The sequence below is a fragment of the Protobothrops mucrosquamatus genome, unplaced genomic scaffold (genome assembly GCF_001527695.2).
Source record: "Protobothrops mucrosquamatus isolate PMUCROS unplaced genomic scaffold, P.Mucros_1.0 scaffold33, whole genome shotgun sequence".
Classification (NCBI taxonomy): Eukaryota; Metazoa; Chordata; class Lepidosauria; order Squamata; family Viperidae; genus Protobothrops; species Protobothrops mucrosquamatus.
The window spans coordinates 873,790-888,551 of record NW_015386417.1 but is presented as its reverse complement, the minus strand read 5'-3'; the positions used below and the strand labels follow the sequence as shown (position 1 = coordinate 888,551).

Genomic DNA, 14,762 nt, shown 5'->3' with positions numbered 1-14,762 from the left:
TCTTTTTCTATTCCTTTTTTTAACATTAGGAGAAAGTGTTTGAAGCCCCGTCAACATCATAAGAAACTACGGTTATCTTCAACACTCAGTGGTGCTAAGAAGGATCAATCAACTTCTATGTCCCATCTCAATTTAGTATTTTCCCGACGTGAATCAGAATTTCCTGGTGGGCTCTCCATTACTGGCAACAGGCACCCAGAATCCTCTGGCCACAAGGAACTAATAGTGGCTGTTCACTTGGACAAAGGATGTTCTGGAGAAGTAGATATGCATACCCCTATGCTGCAACATACTTACAGCACCTCACAGGAATTTAGCTCCAGAGAGGAATCGCTTTCCCATAAGGAAAATGACCGGAGCCGCATGTCTCTAGAGAATATAACATCTAGTGACAGTCTGAAAAAAGACTATCTTCAATCATTGGATTCTTTTTCTATAAACCCAAGGAAGTCTCTGGAAATGACAGAAGGGTATGGTTCTCCTGACAAGGGGGACCATAGACACAGTTACAATGCAATGTTAAGCCGGCCTTTATTTGAGAAGCAAGAGCAAATATCTATGAATCATATTTCTACAGGGAGTAAATATAATCTTCAGGAACAAGTGTACCCTAACCCTTCAACCCCTGAAACGGAACTTCTAGATTGCAGGTCCTCTGAATGTATGATGTCTCGTTCTGTTGACCATCTTGAAAGACCCACTTCTTTTCCTCGACCGGGTCATCTGGTCTGCTGTAATTCTGTCGATCAGGTTAATGATGGTGTTTACAGAAAAGTATTGCCCACATTAGTCATTCCTGGTCATTATATGAAACTTCCAGGAGAACATCCTTATATTAGCCAGCCTCTCTCTACTGATCAACAAGTAGATATAGAAAGGCTCCAGGCTGAACTATCCAGCCCTCGTTCTCAGCTTTACCCACATTCTCAGCAACAGATGCAGCCACAACAGCTAACTGCTCAAGCAGTATCCCAGCAACATTTACAAGAAGTTGGTGCAGGTGACTGGAAACCACAGAACGTTGCAATGTCTGAATCAGTATCCATTCCAGCATCCCTCAATGATGCCTCCCTGGCACAAATGAATAGTGAAGTTCAGCTTCTTACTGAGAAAGCTCTAATGGAGTTAGGTGGAGGAAAGCCTTTACCTCATCCTCGGGCATGGTTTGTTTCTTTGGATGGGCGTTCCAATGCTCATGTTAGGCATTCCTACATTGATCTTCAAAGAGCTGGAAGGAATGGAAGCAATGATGTCAGCCTGGATTCTGGGGTTGACATGAATGAGCCAAAATCTGCCCGAAAGGGAAGGGCAGATCACTTACAACAAACTCACCAGCAAGCGCAGGTACACCCACAGAAAGAGCAGAAAATTCCAGAGAGTAGCACTTACACCCAGCTTGTTTATTTGGATGAAGTGGACCAAAGTGGCAGTGAATGTGGAACTGCAGTTTGTAGTCCTGAAGATAATACTCCAAGATGTGTGTTGGAGGGAGGAAGCAGAAGAACAGGTGGCCAATTGCCCAGCCTGGAGGAAGAAACAATAAAAAGAACTGTAGAAAGTTCACCAGAGCCTTTAACAAGTCCAGAGCATAAAATGACTGAACACAGTGAAGCTGATGATGATGATGATGATAATGACGATGATGACGACGACGATGATGATCAAGGGGAAGACAAAAAGAGTCCTTGGCAAAAGCGAGAAGAAAGACCACTCATGACATTCAACTTGAAGTAATTTCTGTTAGATTTTATCTTTTTCCCCAGGAGAACATATAATTGCCAAATATTTTTGTTTGTTTATATTGACGAAAGGAAAAAAAATGAAATTATCTTTGCGGTGGATTACAACTGAAAAGATTCACTCAAGATAATTTTTTGCAAACTCAGCTAATTATTTTGCAAAGTCTGTATGAAACTATGACTTTGAATTCCATTTACTTGATATTGGCCATCAAGGACATTTGGATATTTTGACATGTGGTATGGCAGATTATAACCTCAGATTTTCCTGAAAAAAGGGATCTATGTGAAACTTTATTATTATAATTTCTTAATTCAAATGTATCATAATGATGCTACTGAAAGGGTATCTTTAAATAGAGTTCAACACTTGTCATCTACAGATATGCATTATTTCAAAGGAAGGCTATGCACTGCTGCTTTTTAATAATCTTGTTTTTGCTTTAACATACTTATTTACAAGGTAGTTCCAAAATATTGTCTATCTTTAGTCTGCCTAGCCACCGAGTCTTTTGACATGAAACTTGACAAGCTTTTCTTGGTATCTGAAGAACCTTTTATGAAACCAAACTGGTTTTTTAAAGTCAGCTTTGATTCCTCCAGCCCCCATTCTAAGTGCCTTTTTTACAGGAACAATGAACAGTCTCTTCTTTTGCTAGTGACTTGAATAATCAGATTTTCTAACACAAAAAAAAATTCTGAAACCGTATCTGTTCTTTAATTTGCATGCTATCAAATGTCTCTGCTGAATGACTCTTTATTTCAAAACAGTGTATTCGCTAGTTTTGGTGTGTGCTGTGAATTCTGTTTAGCAAGGGTAGACTATAGGACATCTTTGAAAAACCCCAAAGTAGCCAAAATAGTTTCACTGATTGTATATATGATGTATATAGTTTCAAGTAACATGGATTTTGGACCAAGCAAGCGGACTGAATGTGTCCTAAAAATGTCAGGCAGAATTGTTATAAACTATCCAAAAGTGCCAGATAGATTTCTGTGCTTTTTCTTTATAAAACTGCTTGGCTATCCAAAAATTATAATTCAAAAATAAAGTTTTTGAAAACTCAGGACTCTTTAAAATTCCTCTTTAAAGTCACAGCATTATTATTTGAGAGATAACATAGTGAGTATGCAGTAAGTTATGGTTAATTTACTGATTTCCTATGAATATTATGAATTATTAGATAAATTTATAGAATTAATTAATATTCAAACAAGGCAAGGCAGAACATTTGCTTATTCCTACCTTTTCCTGCAATTTTCCACAGAATTAAAATTTTCAACTTTCCTGTTCCAATTAACACCAGTTAGTCTTCATGGTATGACTTGGTCACTTAATGGCGATTCAAAGTTATGACAGACCCCCCACCCACTCAAAACTACTTATGACCTTGTTTCAAAGTTACTGCAACTGCAGCGCTTTCTGCAGTCATTTGCCCTTATGACTAACTGCAGGGATGCTACAGCCTTCTCCACATCCCCATAGTGCCCCTGCCATTGTTCACCTTCACAGCCACTCTCAGGGATGCTGCAGCGCCCCCATTTCTCTGCCCTGCCCTTTCCTACCAACCCATCACACATCAGATATACATTTTGTAGATCTCCGGATCTGATGTTGGGGAAGAAAGGTAAGACACACATCTTTGGCCATGTGGTGGTGGCTCAGAAACGGCCACCATTTTGTCCTGCTTGTCAAAATTGCAGCTGTGGGACAAATTGCTTCATTTTGCTGCCTTAACGGGACCTGCACAGTAGTACAGAAGTTTCTGAAAGGTATAGAAACCTTCTGCAGTACTCTGCAGACTTGTTTAAGGCTGCAAAAAGTATGCCTCTGGGCCGCATAGGGACAACCCAGATGTGGCCTCCATTTTGTGCAGCAGGGCAAAATGGCAACCAGTTCCAGAATCACACTATGTGGCTGAGGGACAAACGGACCCATTCCGCTTTGCAAATGTGATGTACACAGCCTTTCAGAAGCCTTTGAAGCAATCTGTTCCAGTGCCTTAGAAGGCCTCGAAGCTCTTCAGACCGTGAGGAGAAGGGTGGAATGGGAATCAGACCTAAGTCCTGTGGAAACCTGGTGGAGAAGGGAGATCTGTGGTGACCCAAGGGGTGAGAAGCAGAGCATGTGAGCTGTGGATGCCTTGACTAGTCTGGAGCAGGTAGGCCTGGGTCTGTGCTAGGCCTCCAAAAGGCCTCTCCTATCCCTGAGGCACTCGATGCTCAATTTACTAGCTGCATTAGAAAGAGCCTTGGAGTCATTCAACGAGGCTGTTTTGTTTAATGGCCATCACAACATGCAACCTTAATGGGCAAGGGCCATGAGGATCATATCTCAAGGACTACCTATATTTTGTGGCTAGAAGTATCTGTGCCAGGGTAGAAAGTAGCCACCTAAACGAAATTTCACTAAGTATGCTATTTTGTGAGTAGATTTAACACATTGTCCATATAGGGAACAATGGCTTCTTTTAGATTAATTCAAATGGGGGTGAATTTATCAGGAATGTATGAATGGGGGCGGAGTGGAATCTACAAGATTTAAAAGCAAAAGAGCTGAAGGGAAAAACAACCTTTTTTCCATCCAACACAGGCGCTACCAAACTTCTCTGTGTTGTTGCTTTTTCTTAAACAGAAAAACTCCATATTGTACCCAGCTACCCCTATAAAGTTTTTGCAATAATAGTCAGGGAACCGTTGTCAGTTGACAAAGCAGTTTGCTGGGTTGTAATCATAATTAATTCTTTGCCCTGATAGAAATTCTTGAGGCACAAGGAGAGTAGAAGTAAAAACACTACAAAGGAAGTATATATACTGTAGGCAGTGGTGGGATTCAGATATGTGAACTACCAGCTCTCTGTGTGGATGCTGCTTCTGGAAGTCCATTTTGCTTCCAGAAGTCCATTGTAAGTCCTTGATTTACAATCATTCATTTAGCGACTGCTCAAGATTACAATAGCTTTGTAAAAATTGATTTACACCAGTCCTAACACACAACCATCACAGCATCCCCACTTTCACGTGGTCAAAATTTGGGCACTTTGGCACCAGCACATATTTCTGGCATTTGCAGCATTTCAAGGTTATGTGATCACCATTTGCAACCTTCCCAGCTGGCTTCTAACAAGCAAAATCAATTTGGGAAGCTGAATTTCTTCAATAACCACGTGATTCACTTAATTACTGCAGTGATTCACTTAGCAACCATGGCAAAAGGATCATAATATTGAGTGTAACTCAACAACCTTGTCTGGCAACAGAAATTCTAGTTTGAATTGTTGTATGTCCAGGACTACCTGTATGTAAAAAAATCCGACCCAAGGGGAAGGTTGGCAGTCATCTCAAACCTATATATGAGAGGATGACATAATGTATAATCCACATCTCTCTGGTCTGAGAACTTAAGGAAGCTGGATTGTATATACCATTCTAGTCATAATGATGTCTATTATGGTTATAGTAAGCTATTATGCCACAATGCCTTACACTAAGCTGTTTGCAGCTTGGGATGAATATGCTGTGCAAGGAAGATCAGTGAACGAACAAAAGTTTGTTTTTGCACCACTGGGCAACATTACATGTTACGTAGGCAAATGTGTATCTCCAAAATCAACGTAATGTGTGAATGTAAGAAAGGAAATTACGTAAAAATGAATAAGGACATTTTCAAAAAAAGAATAACCAGACTTAGGAAAAAACATAACTACCATATCCTCCTTGGAAATTTTCCATGCTTACCTTAAGGTTATGGGAAGACAACACAAAAATAAATTGGATCTCCGTATTTGCTTTGTAGTGTATTTTCTTCTCACATAATTGATTAAAAGTCACCTGCAGGGCTTCTCTCTGGGGCATCCCTCATATACTTCTGAAGAGGCAAAAAAAAAAAAAGCACCACAGGCTTTTTGGGGGATGAACAGGAAACCTAACAAATGTATCAGCTTTCTTTCCCATTTTCTCTATGCATTCATTCAGCAGTATCTCCAGCAAATCATAGTGATGCCACGACCCATGAGTTATTGTAAATGTATCCCCGAATGTGGAGGTTTTTTTTCATTCAGTTGTGTTTGATTGTCACCTTTAAAGCCCTACATGGTTTGGGACTAGAATATCTGAAGGACCATCTCTTCTGAGTTACATCCACCCGACCTACTGTGCAGGGAGATAGGGAATGTTGCGGATCCCCTCCCTCGAGATATATCTGGCGGGACCCACAAGAAGGGCCTTCTCCATGGTGGCTCCTTCCCTTTGGAACATCATCCCCACAAAGATTAGACTGGGCCCCATCGTGACACTCTTTCACAAGGCCCTGATTTTGCCAATGGACCTGGGGAACCCAGAGTGGCAAAGAGCCTATCAAGTTGCTTGTTTGATTGCTTGTTGTTGCCAGGGGGATTGGGGGTTATTTTTACTCTTTGTATAAAATGTAAAGATAAAGAAGTCCCTACAGGTTTTACTCTACTAATCATAGCTGACTTTAAGGGTGATGCTTATCTCCATATTTTTAAGCCACTGAACCAGTATTTCTATGGTCATGTGGCCAGCATTAAAAAATGCCGCAGCACAAAGCATACAGCAAACATGGGACACTTGTTACCTTCCCAACGCAGTGGTTCCTATCTATCTATTTGCATTTACATGCTTTCAAACTGCTAGGTTGGCAGGAAGCAAGTGATGGGAGCTCACTCCGTCACACAGTGGTACAGCTCAAACCACTGGAGTATAGATCTTCTATAGCACCTTTTTAAGCCAACAAACCACTGTGCCTGTTTATATATTGTGTTTTATTTTTTATAAACCTCCTAGAATCACTGAAAGTGAGTAGGTGGTGACATAAATTCTCTAAATAAATAAATAAATTCTCAGAGACTGCCTGGAGAAGACCCTGCAGTTTTCTTAGAAAGCATTTTCAGTTGTGGTTTGCCACTGCTTCCTTCTTAGGGCTGAGGCGAAATGACTGGCCCAAGCTTACCCAGTTGGCTTTGTGTCAAAGGTAGGAATCAAGCTCCAATTTCCTGGTTTCTAGCCTGCAGCTTTAACCACTACCAAACTTGTTCTCAATATGGATGTTAATAATAAGCAAAATCTTTTCAAGATTTAACACATCCTGACTATTCATAGTGGAGATTAACCTATAGCAATCAATGGAAATCTCACAGTTAATAATGACAGGTCAGCTGCTTCAAGAGAATAGGAGGACCTCTTCAAATGTCCACTTTGGTTATTTAATAGTGTTTTACCTACCTATATTTAGTAGGAAACTAGTACAGGTAGACTTCAACTTGCAACCACAATTGAGCCCAAAATTTCTATTGCCAAGTGAAACATTTGTTAAGTGAGTTTTGCCCCATTTTACAATCTTTCTTGGCACAGTTCTTAAATGAATCAGTGCAAATGTTAAATTAATAATATGGTTGTTAAGTGAATCTGGCTTCCCCATTGACTTTGCTTGTCAAGTTGCAAGATGTGATCATATGATGACAGGACACTGCTGCCTTCATAAATATGAATCAGTTGTCTAGTGTCTAAATTTTGATCACATGACCATGGGGATGCTGCAATGGTTATAAGTATGAAAAATGGTTATAAGTTACTTTTTTTTAGTGCTGTTGTAATTTTGAATAGTGACTTAATGAACTCATGGACTGCCTGTAATGTTTTTCTCAAAATAATACCTTTAACTGGTTCAGATATAACATATGGCAGATTGAACCTCCAGGAACTCCATATGCAAAACAGAACTGTATTTCTGGATTTATAGTCTTGGCTTCCTAACACTGTCAGCTGTCACGGTCTGTGATGTTGCAATCTTGTCAAGTGAACTAATGTTGCCCCCCACCCCAAATTATTTAGGAATTGATACAGACTCAGTGTCTTTTCTGGCCAGAGATGTCATGTTGTTTAAGCCTTCTCTCAAGGTAGGTAGATATTTACAGCACCAAAAGAGGACACTTTTGGAGTCTGTCAATAAGACAAGAGAATGTCCTCCCTCACCCTATAGCCACTTTTCTTAATGCTGTTCACGCAACATAACTCATTCTTAGGCTTGCAAAGGGATCCTGGAGGGCTTTTGCACTAAGCAGCAGCAGCTTTCACAGAAATGACTCGTCCAAGATTAAATTATGGTTCATCCTGAACAGTGTTCACATCACTAACCAGCTCTATGGCCTGAGCTTACTGCTCAAGGTGGTATACGCAGGACACTGCCTCCCCTCTTTTCCCCACCATCCTTTGAGGCACATGGGACAAGTGAGAATGACTGGCCCAAAAGCCACCCAGGGAGCTCCATGGCTAAGAGTCGATCAGAAGCCAAATCATCCTTGTGCCAATCCAATGCATTAGCCACTAGTACACCACACTTCCTCTACCAGTTCTTGGCTGACTGCCATTACTTTTCAGCCTGCCTTCCAGGTGGCTGTGAGGATATAATGATATAGATCAAGTCCCAATGGAGAGCACTGAAGAAAGGCAGCATAAATATATAGTAGTACTGTACATAACAAAAATAGGAGCCCTCATCCAAGCATAAAAGTGTCCTCATCAAAGAAGGAAAAAAGGAAATTAACTAAATTTCGGAAGAGCAGGGAAGCGATGGCACTCATTGAGAAGCCACCGTGGGAGAGAAGAGCCGCCCCCCTTTGCTGCCGGGGAGGAGAGAGGAGGAGGAGGAAGGCGCCGGGCGGGCAGGCTGTGTTTTCCTGCCGTGGGGAGGCTTAGTGATCGGCGCGTGTCGTTGACACTCGCAGGCTGGCGCAGATGCCGAGACCGAGGCTTTGGCCTGGCGGCTTCCCCCGACGGCTGTCTGCTACGGTTTCCGTGCCGCGCCAGGCTTCCCTTCGCCCGCCCCCCCCCCACCGCCGCCCTCCTCCTCCTTTCCTTTGTGACCACCTCCCATCCTTCGCACCACTCGCCAGGCGGGCAAGAAGCGCCCGCGTCGTTTCCCCTTCGGGGAGGGGTGGATGGGAGCCGGGCTGGAGTGGCGGGGGCCCTTCCCACTGCCCGGCCCTCTTCGGGGGGCGGCTGGCTCGCTCTCGGGATCCCGGGGGCGGCGGGAGCTCTTTAGATCGATCAGTGCGCATCAGAGGAATGTGGTGTGGGGCAGGGCGAGGTGACTGACGTGCGCCTTCTGCACATGATCTACATTAGCTGGCCCGGGTTTTGGACTTGCAGGTGTCCTCCGTGTGCCCTGCTCTTTGGGACACCTTCTCCGATGAGGCGTCTCGGAGGACCCCAAAGCGTCCGACCGTTTTTGGTGATGTTCTTCTTGCTCTGACCTTTTAACGGATATTTTTCTTTCTGACGGCTTTCTGCTACCATCTCATTCTGCATCTTTTAGGATCTCTCCCCCCCCCCCCACAAAACAGAGCAGAAGAAAAGCATAAATAACTAATAACATCTTTGGGGATGGTGTTATGTGCCTGATTTCACTGTGGGATCCAACTTTAAACTGCTTTTGAATGCCAAGGCTTGAATGCTGGTAAGCAGATACAGGAGTTCATTTTCCACAGCCATCCATCCTATAGTGGAAAAGTTTAAAAGACAACTTTTTTTCCACGTTCTGTGTTAAACCCCGGTACATAATAAACATTCAGGATGCTTGAGTGATCAGTTCTAGCTGCAAGACTAGGTTATAATTTACCTTCCTTGGTTGCTATATAGGGTCTTGTGTGAATCCACTATTGTAACTTGCAAATTATTGATCAGCATGTTATGTAAAACCAAGCAGTCATTTAGTAAACCATGATTAAGTTTAGTATGCACAAACCAAAGTGGGATAACCAGCTGGCTTCAGATTAATCCGAGGTCATGGCAAACATGATAACAGCTTTGCACATTTATGAACTAGATGTTATTTGGTAACATGGTTTATGGCTTAGTATGTATGTAGTAAGCCATTGATAAGTATTTTTTTCAAGTAGAAAAGTCTCTTAGAATATAGAGACTATGTGCACTACTTCACATTTGTTTTGGCTCATTCATAGATTTTAATGGAGAGACCACATGTGATTATATTGATATTTGCATATTTCCCATGTTTTCTCAATATGTTGGTCCTTCTTACTAGGGGGAATACCAATACTTGGGCAAAATACCAAGTTTGACTGTCAGAAGTAGGATCTTTCCTCTGAAAAAATTCCTCTTCAGAGTGTTTCTGTTGTGAGGATTGGATTCAGATTCTCTCTTTTTTGCCATAAAAGATAAACTTTATTGAATACACATCTTGATACTGAAGAAGCAAAATCAACTCTAGTTTTCCCACGCAAAGATCTGGTTAATTAACAATAGCTTTTCTTTTCTTTTTTTTACAAAATTTTATTTATAATACAATTAAAAAAAACATTGGATATAACGTGACATTCCAGTATATACATTCTTATCAAATTATTCCACATTTTACAGTCGGTTCTTCATCTCTGAATATACATCTAAGTTTTATATACAGTACTTATTCTAAAATAACATATATTTCTATCTTAACGCTAGTTTTTAATCCCAACCGTCCTCGAATCTCTCCAGCGGTAAAATTTATCCTAGGTTTCAAAGTAAACTGATCCACATTTGTCTTTCAAAACCATTGTAAGCCTGTCCCTTTCCGCACATGCTAATATTTTATATAGTGACTCTTCCTCTGTGGGGATTTCTTTGCTCTTCCATTTTTGCGCAAATGCAAGCCTAGCTGCAGTCAAGATGTGTAACAGCAAATAGATTGTTCCCTTATTGTATTTCTCTGTAGTTATTCCCAGCAAGAAGAGTTCCGGTTTTAACTCTAAGTCCAATATTAACATATCTCTCAACCAACTTCGTATCCTATTCCAATACTCATGGGCCTTTGGGCATTCCCACCACATATGGTAATATGATCCTATTGCTGATTTACATTTCCAGCATAAAGGTGAGATATTTGAACCCATTTTGGCTAACCTTACGGTTGGGAAATGCCATCTATAGAACATCTTGTAAAGATTCTCCTTATACGAGGTAGCTAGAGTGAGTTTTCTATTTCTTTCCCACAGTTCTTGCCAGATATGCAGGTCAATATTGAAACCAAAATCCCTACTGCAAATTAACATAGTCTCCTTGACCTGTTCTTCATACATTGCCTGGTTTAATAGAAAGTGATAAAAAAATTTTAATCATTTTATCCTCGGGGCCTAATAAAATTTTATCTAGTTCTGTCGGTTCTATTTTTATACCCCACTCTTTTTTGTCTTTTCTATATCTTGCTTGTAGTTGGAGGTATGCCCACCATTCTAATTCTATCCCTGCATCTTGAAGATTTTTCTTCGATTTTAATTCTCCTCTCTCATCTAGTATGTTTTTATAGGTTATTACTTTCCCCAACTGAATGAACCTTGGGTGAATGTACATTTCTAATGTTGAAATCCAGTTGGGAACTTGCCTATAATTCTGTTGCCGGATTTTGGTCCATACATCTATTAACGCCCATCTGATGTAGTGCCTCCGGAAGTACTGGTGAACTTTATGTTTCTCGTCCCATAACATAGTATGCCATCCAGTCTGCATGTCATGACCGATTCAGATTCTCTTGAAGCTAATCCAAAATCTTAAAATGGAGAATTGGATTAGGACACTGGAGCAGAAAGAAAATGATCTATATCTACACAATTTGAATTAGTGTTATTAAAGTTATCCCCTGTCTAGTCCTGTCCAATTCTGGGGGGCAGTGCTCATGTCCATTTCCTAGCAAAGGAAGCCATCGTTGTCCAAAGACACTATCTTCCCACAGAAGTGATACCTATTTGTCTGCTTGCATTTGCATGCTTTCTAACTGCTAAGCTGGCAGGACCTGGGGCAAGAATGAGAGCTCACCTCATAAAACAGTACTTGGGTCTCAAACTGCCAACCTTTTGGTTGACAAGTCCAGCATCTTAACCACTAGGCTACTGCACCCTTCTTATACTACTACTGATAGGACATTATTCCCTCAAGTGTCCCATCAATAAAATCATTAAAATGTGTCTAGTTTTATACTGGGGTTCACACATTACATCTTATTGTTTTGTTTTGACTTGGATATTGTACAAATTAAGTTACTGTGGTTTCATCAGTTAATCATGGTTGTCATCCCTACATTTAGACAGCTTTACATGTTAGTAATTTCACTTATAGCATGAGCATAGAAACCTTGACGAGAGAAATCATATACTTCTTGTTTACAAATTTATAAATGTGCTAGATATATTCTAGCATAATTTATTGTGAAGATTCAGTCTATGATTAATATATAGTTCAGTGTTTGTAATGAAAACTCAGAAAATGGAAATACTTGAGCAAACTATTATTAATTCAACCATAGACAAACACATCATTGAAACATTACCACTCATTTGGAGTAAGCGCTATAAAAATGGCTACAATTGTCCAGGATGTCTGCTAGTTCTACTTAGACATCCTGGAGTGGAAACCATTTGTATACGAAGCACATGATCTGTCACGGAGACAATTTGCCCCAATCTTATATACTCCAGGTGTCTCGGGATCCAATGCTTGGTAAGACTAAGAAATCTAGGAATTGTAGAATGGCACATCTGTTAGATGCTTAGAGCCTCTGGGAATAGGCAGTATACCAATGAAATAGACAAATTTAAGAAATAAACAAGGCAGTACTGCATAAACCCTGTGTTTGTAAGCAAGTTGTGTTCACTTCTGAATGATATGAAGCATTTTAGAAACTGACTAAAATATTTTATTCTGCATCTTACAAAACAGTATGACAATTATTTATAGTTTGTTTTTCTAAGTCAGACCAGTCCTTTGATATGTGGTGTGTGTTTTTCTTATCTGCATAGCATTGATTTGTCTATGCCCTGATACCACTTCTGGAAACATCTACAGTAGTATGAGAAATGTTTCTAACATCAAAAGCATGTACATACAGTAATCTGAAGAAGTAGGAAGTGTTTGACTTCGTGCTTAACCATGGTACTATTAAACAAATTTGCAGAAGTTACACTTTTGCTTTGCTTTTGAAATAAGATTTAATATAATAATATTGCTTTGAATTGTATTAAATATAATAAGGGTGCTCTTTGGATTGTTGTAGCCAATTCCTATGCAAATTATATGCAAAGTAGAAAAATGGACATGTTACTGGTAAAAATTAAACTCAATTTTATTACATTAAAATATACATCCAGTTAAATGTACTTATATAGTTAATAATTTTCCCTTCTGGCAGACATACATTACAATTTTTGGATGTCTCAGAGAGCTGCTGCCTCATGGTGTGCATCTCTGTTCTGAACTGATTGGAAACAGTATTATGAAGCACTCGATGCAAGAATCAGAAAAAACATCAGTGCCATCATATAGCATAACTCTAATCAGCAATTGTAGTCTGGTTTAGATCTTTGCAACATTTTGAGCTGAAGCAAAATTTCCACAGATATATTCATATTCCAGACTGTTTTTCGTGGTGAACATAACATTCATCTAAACTCTTTTGCTCAGCTATCTAGTATTTAGGTTTTTTGCTCAGCTATCTAGTATTTAGGTTCTTGGTGAACACAACATTCATCTAAGCTCTTTTGCTCAGCTATCTAGTATTTAGTCTTTTGCTCAGCTATCTAGTATATCACTTTGGTCTATTTCCCTCACTTGCGCATGCCCTCTTAAATCCTTGGGGAAGAATTTTGGATGCCATTCATCTCTGGTTCCACCACTAGCATTTTCAGGGAGGTCAGAGAAAAAGCCCACTTTGAAAACTGCTGCCAAGCATTATAGAAGTACTGAGCTTGTATGGAGCAATGGTGCCCTTTGTTCTCATTAGAACAGGGACAGGCAACCTTTTAATGGCAAGTTAACATTTGGGGGAGGGCCGCATAGAAGGATGAAGAGTCAAAGCCAGCGTACTAGTAGGTTGATTCAGAATTGTCTGGTTTCTCATGGGACTCAGAAGGAGTTTCAATTAGGAGTTTATTTCTAATTAATTTTAGGGCCTATGCTGCTATTTTTGTGCATCCCCTGCCTTAGAAGTGTAGCAGGTCACATGGCTGAGACTGGAAAAGACTTGAGAGATTTTTTTAAAAATAGTTTGACAAATACATGCACCTTTTGCATTCAGAAGTGATAAAGATGGCAATATGGGCTATCATTTTTTGAATTCCTCTCTATATGTTTAAATCTCTTGCTAAGAGATTTAAAGAAATCCTCCCTAAATTTCCAGTCTTCTCTGAAGCCATGCTCATTGACAGTTACTGAATTCTTGTCCAACACATTTGGATGACATGGGCATAGTCTGAGAGGCACAAATACTTCAAGGTTTTTCAGAAGTGATTTGTAAAATTCATGTACTAAAGCTGAATTACATCTTCTTTTGATATTGTCTGCTAAAAGTGATATTGTTCTTATAATATAAATATTTAGCATAACTTTTCCTATGGTGCAATTGTTTTTGTGAGTAGAAAAATAGACAACTGTGAAATTTCTCCTATCCTTCAAAGAAGAAAATCGTATTCAGAACTGAGACAGAGTATCCATACTTGGTCATCAGGACAGTCAGCAGTTTGTAAAATCCAGGGCTTTTTTTTCTCATAGAACACCCAGAACGGAGTTCCAGCACCTTTTTTGGATGGAACCTTGTAAGGTCGGCAAGGCAGGTTGTATGATGTGCGTGAGTTCCGGCACCTTTTTTTTTTTTTTTTTTTACAAAAAAATCACTGGTAAAATCACAAAACATACTTGCATATTTTTTCTAGGAGAATATTAATATTACGTAGATATTTGATAGAAAATCACATGTGTTAAAAATCTGTTGATTTGTTCTTATCACTAGTAAAAGAATAAAACCGAGCACCAAGAGAAGTAAAGTATAAAAGTTTAAAAATTTAATAAGCCGAGCTTTCGTCAGAACCCGTCTGACATCATCAGGGCGTTAAAACAGCAGTCTGGGAGAAACCCTTATAAAGTGTGTGTGTCAATTGCCTGCATCCGGCTTCTGCTACGCGTCATCGGACCCAGCTGCTCCTGCCGTGCTAGAGGCAAGGTGCCTACTCCCGTGTA

The 14,762-nt window shown here is 40.0% G+C and overlaps 1 protein-coding gene across 1 annotated transcript in view; it reads left to right on the top strand.

Annotated features, from left to right (window-relative positions):
- Window positions 1–2,781, top strand: part of LOC107283307 (protein FAM171A1-like) — a 50,053-nt gene extending 47,272 nt beyond the window's left edge. The window contains exon 8 of the mRNA XM_015811184.1: window positions 30–2,781. Coding sequence (XP_015666670.1) covers window positions 30–1,734 — 1,705 coding nt within the window. The 3' untranslated portion in view covers window positions 1,735–2,781. The remainder of the gene's footprint in view (window positions 1–29) is intronic.
- Window positions 2,782–14,762: the final 11,981 nt, after the last annotated feature.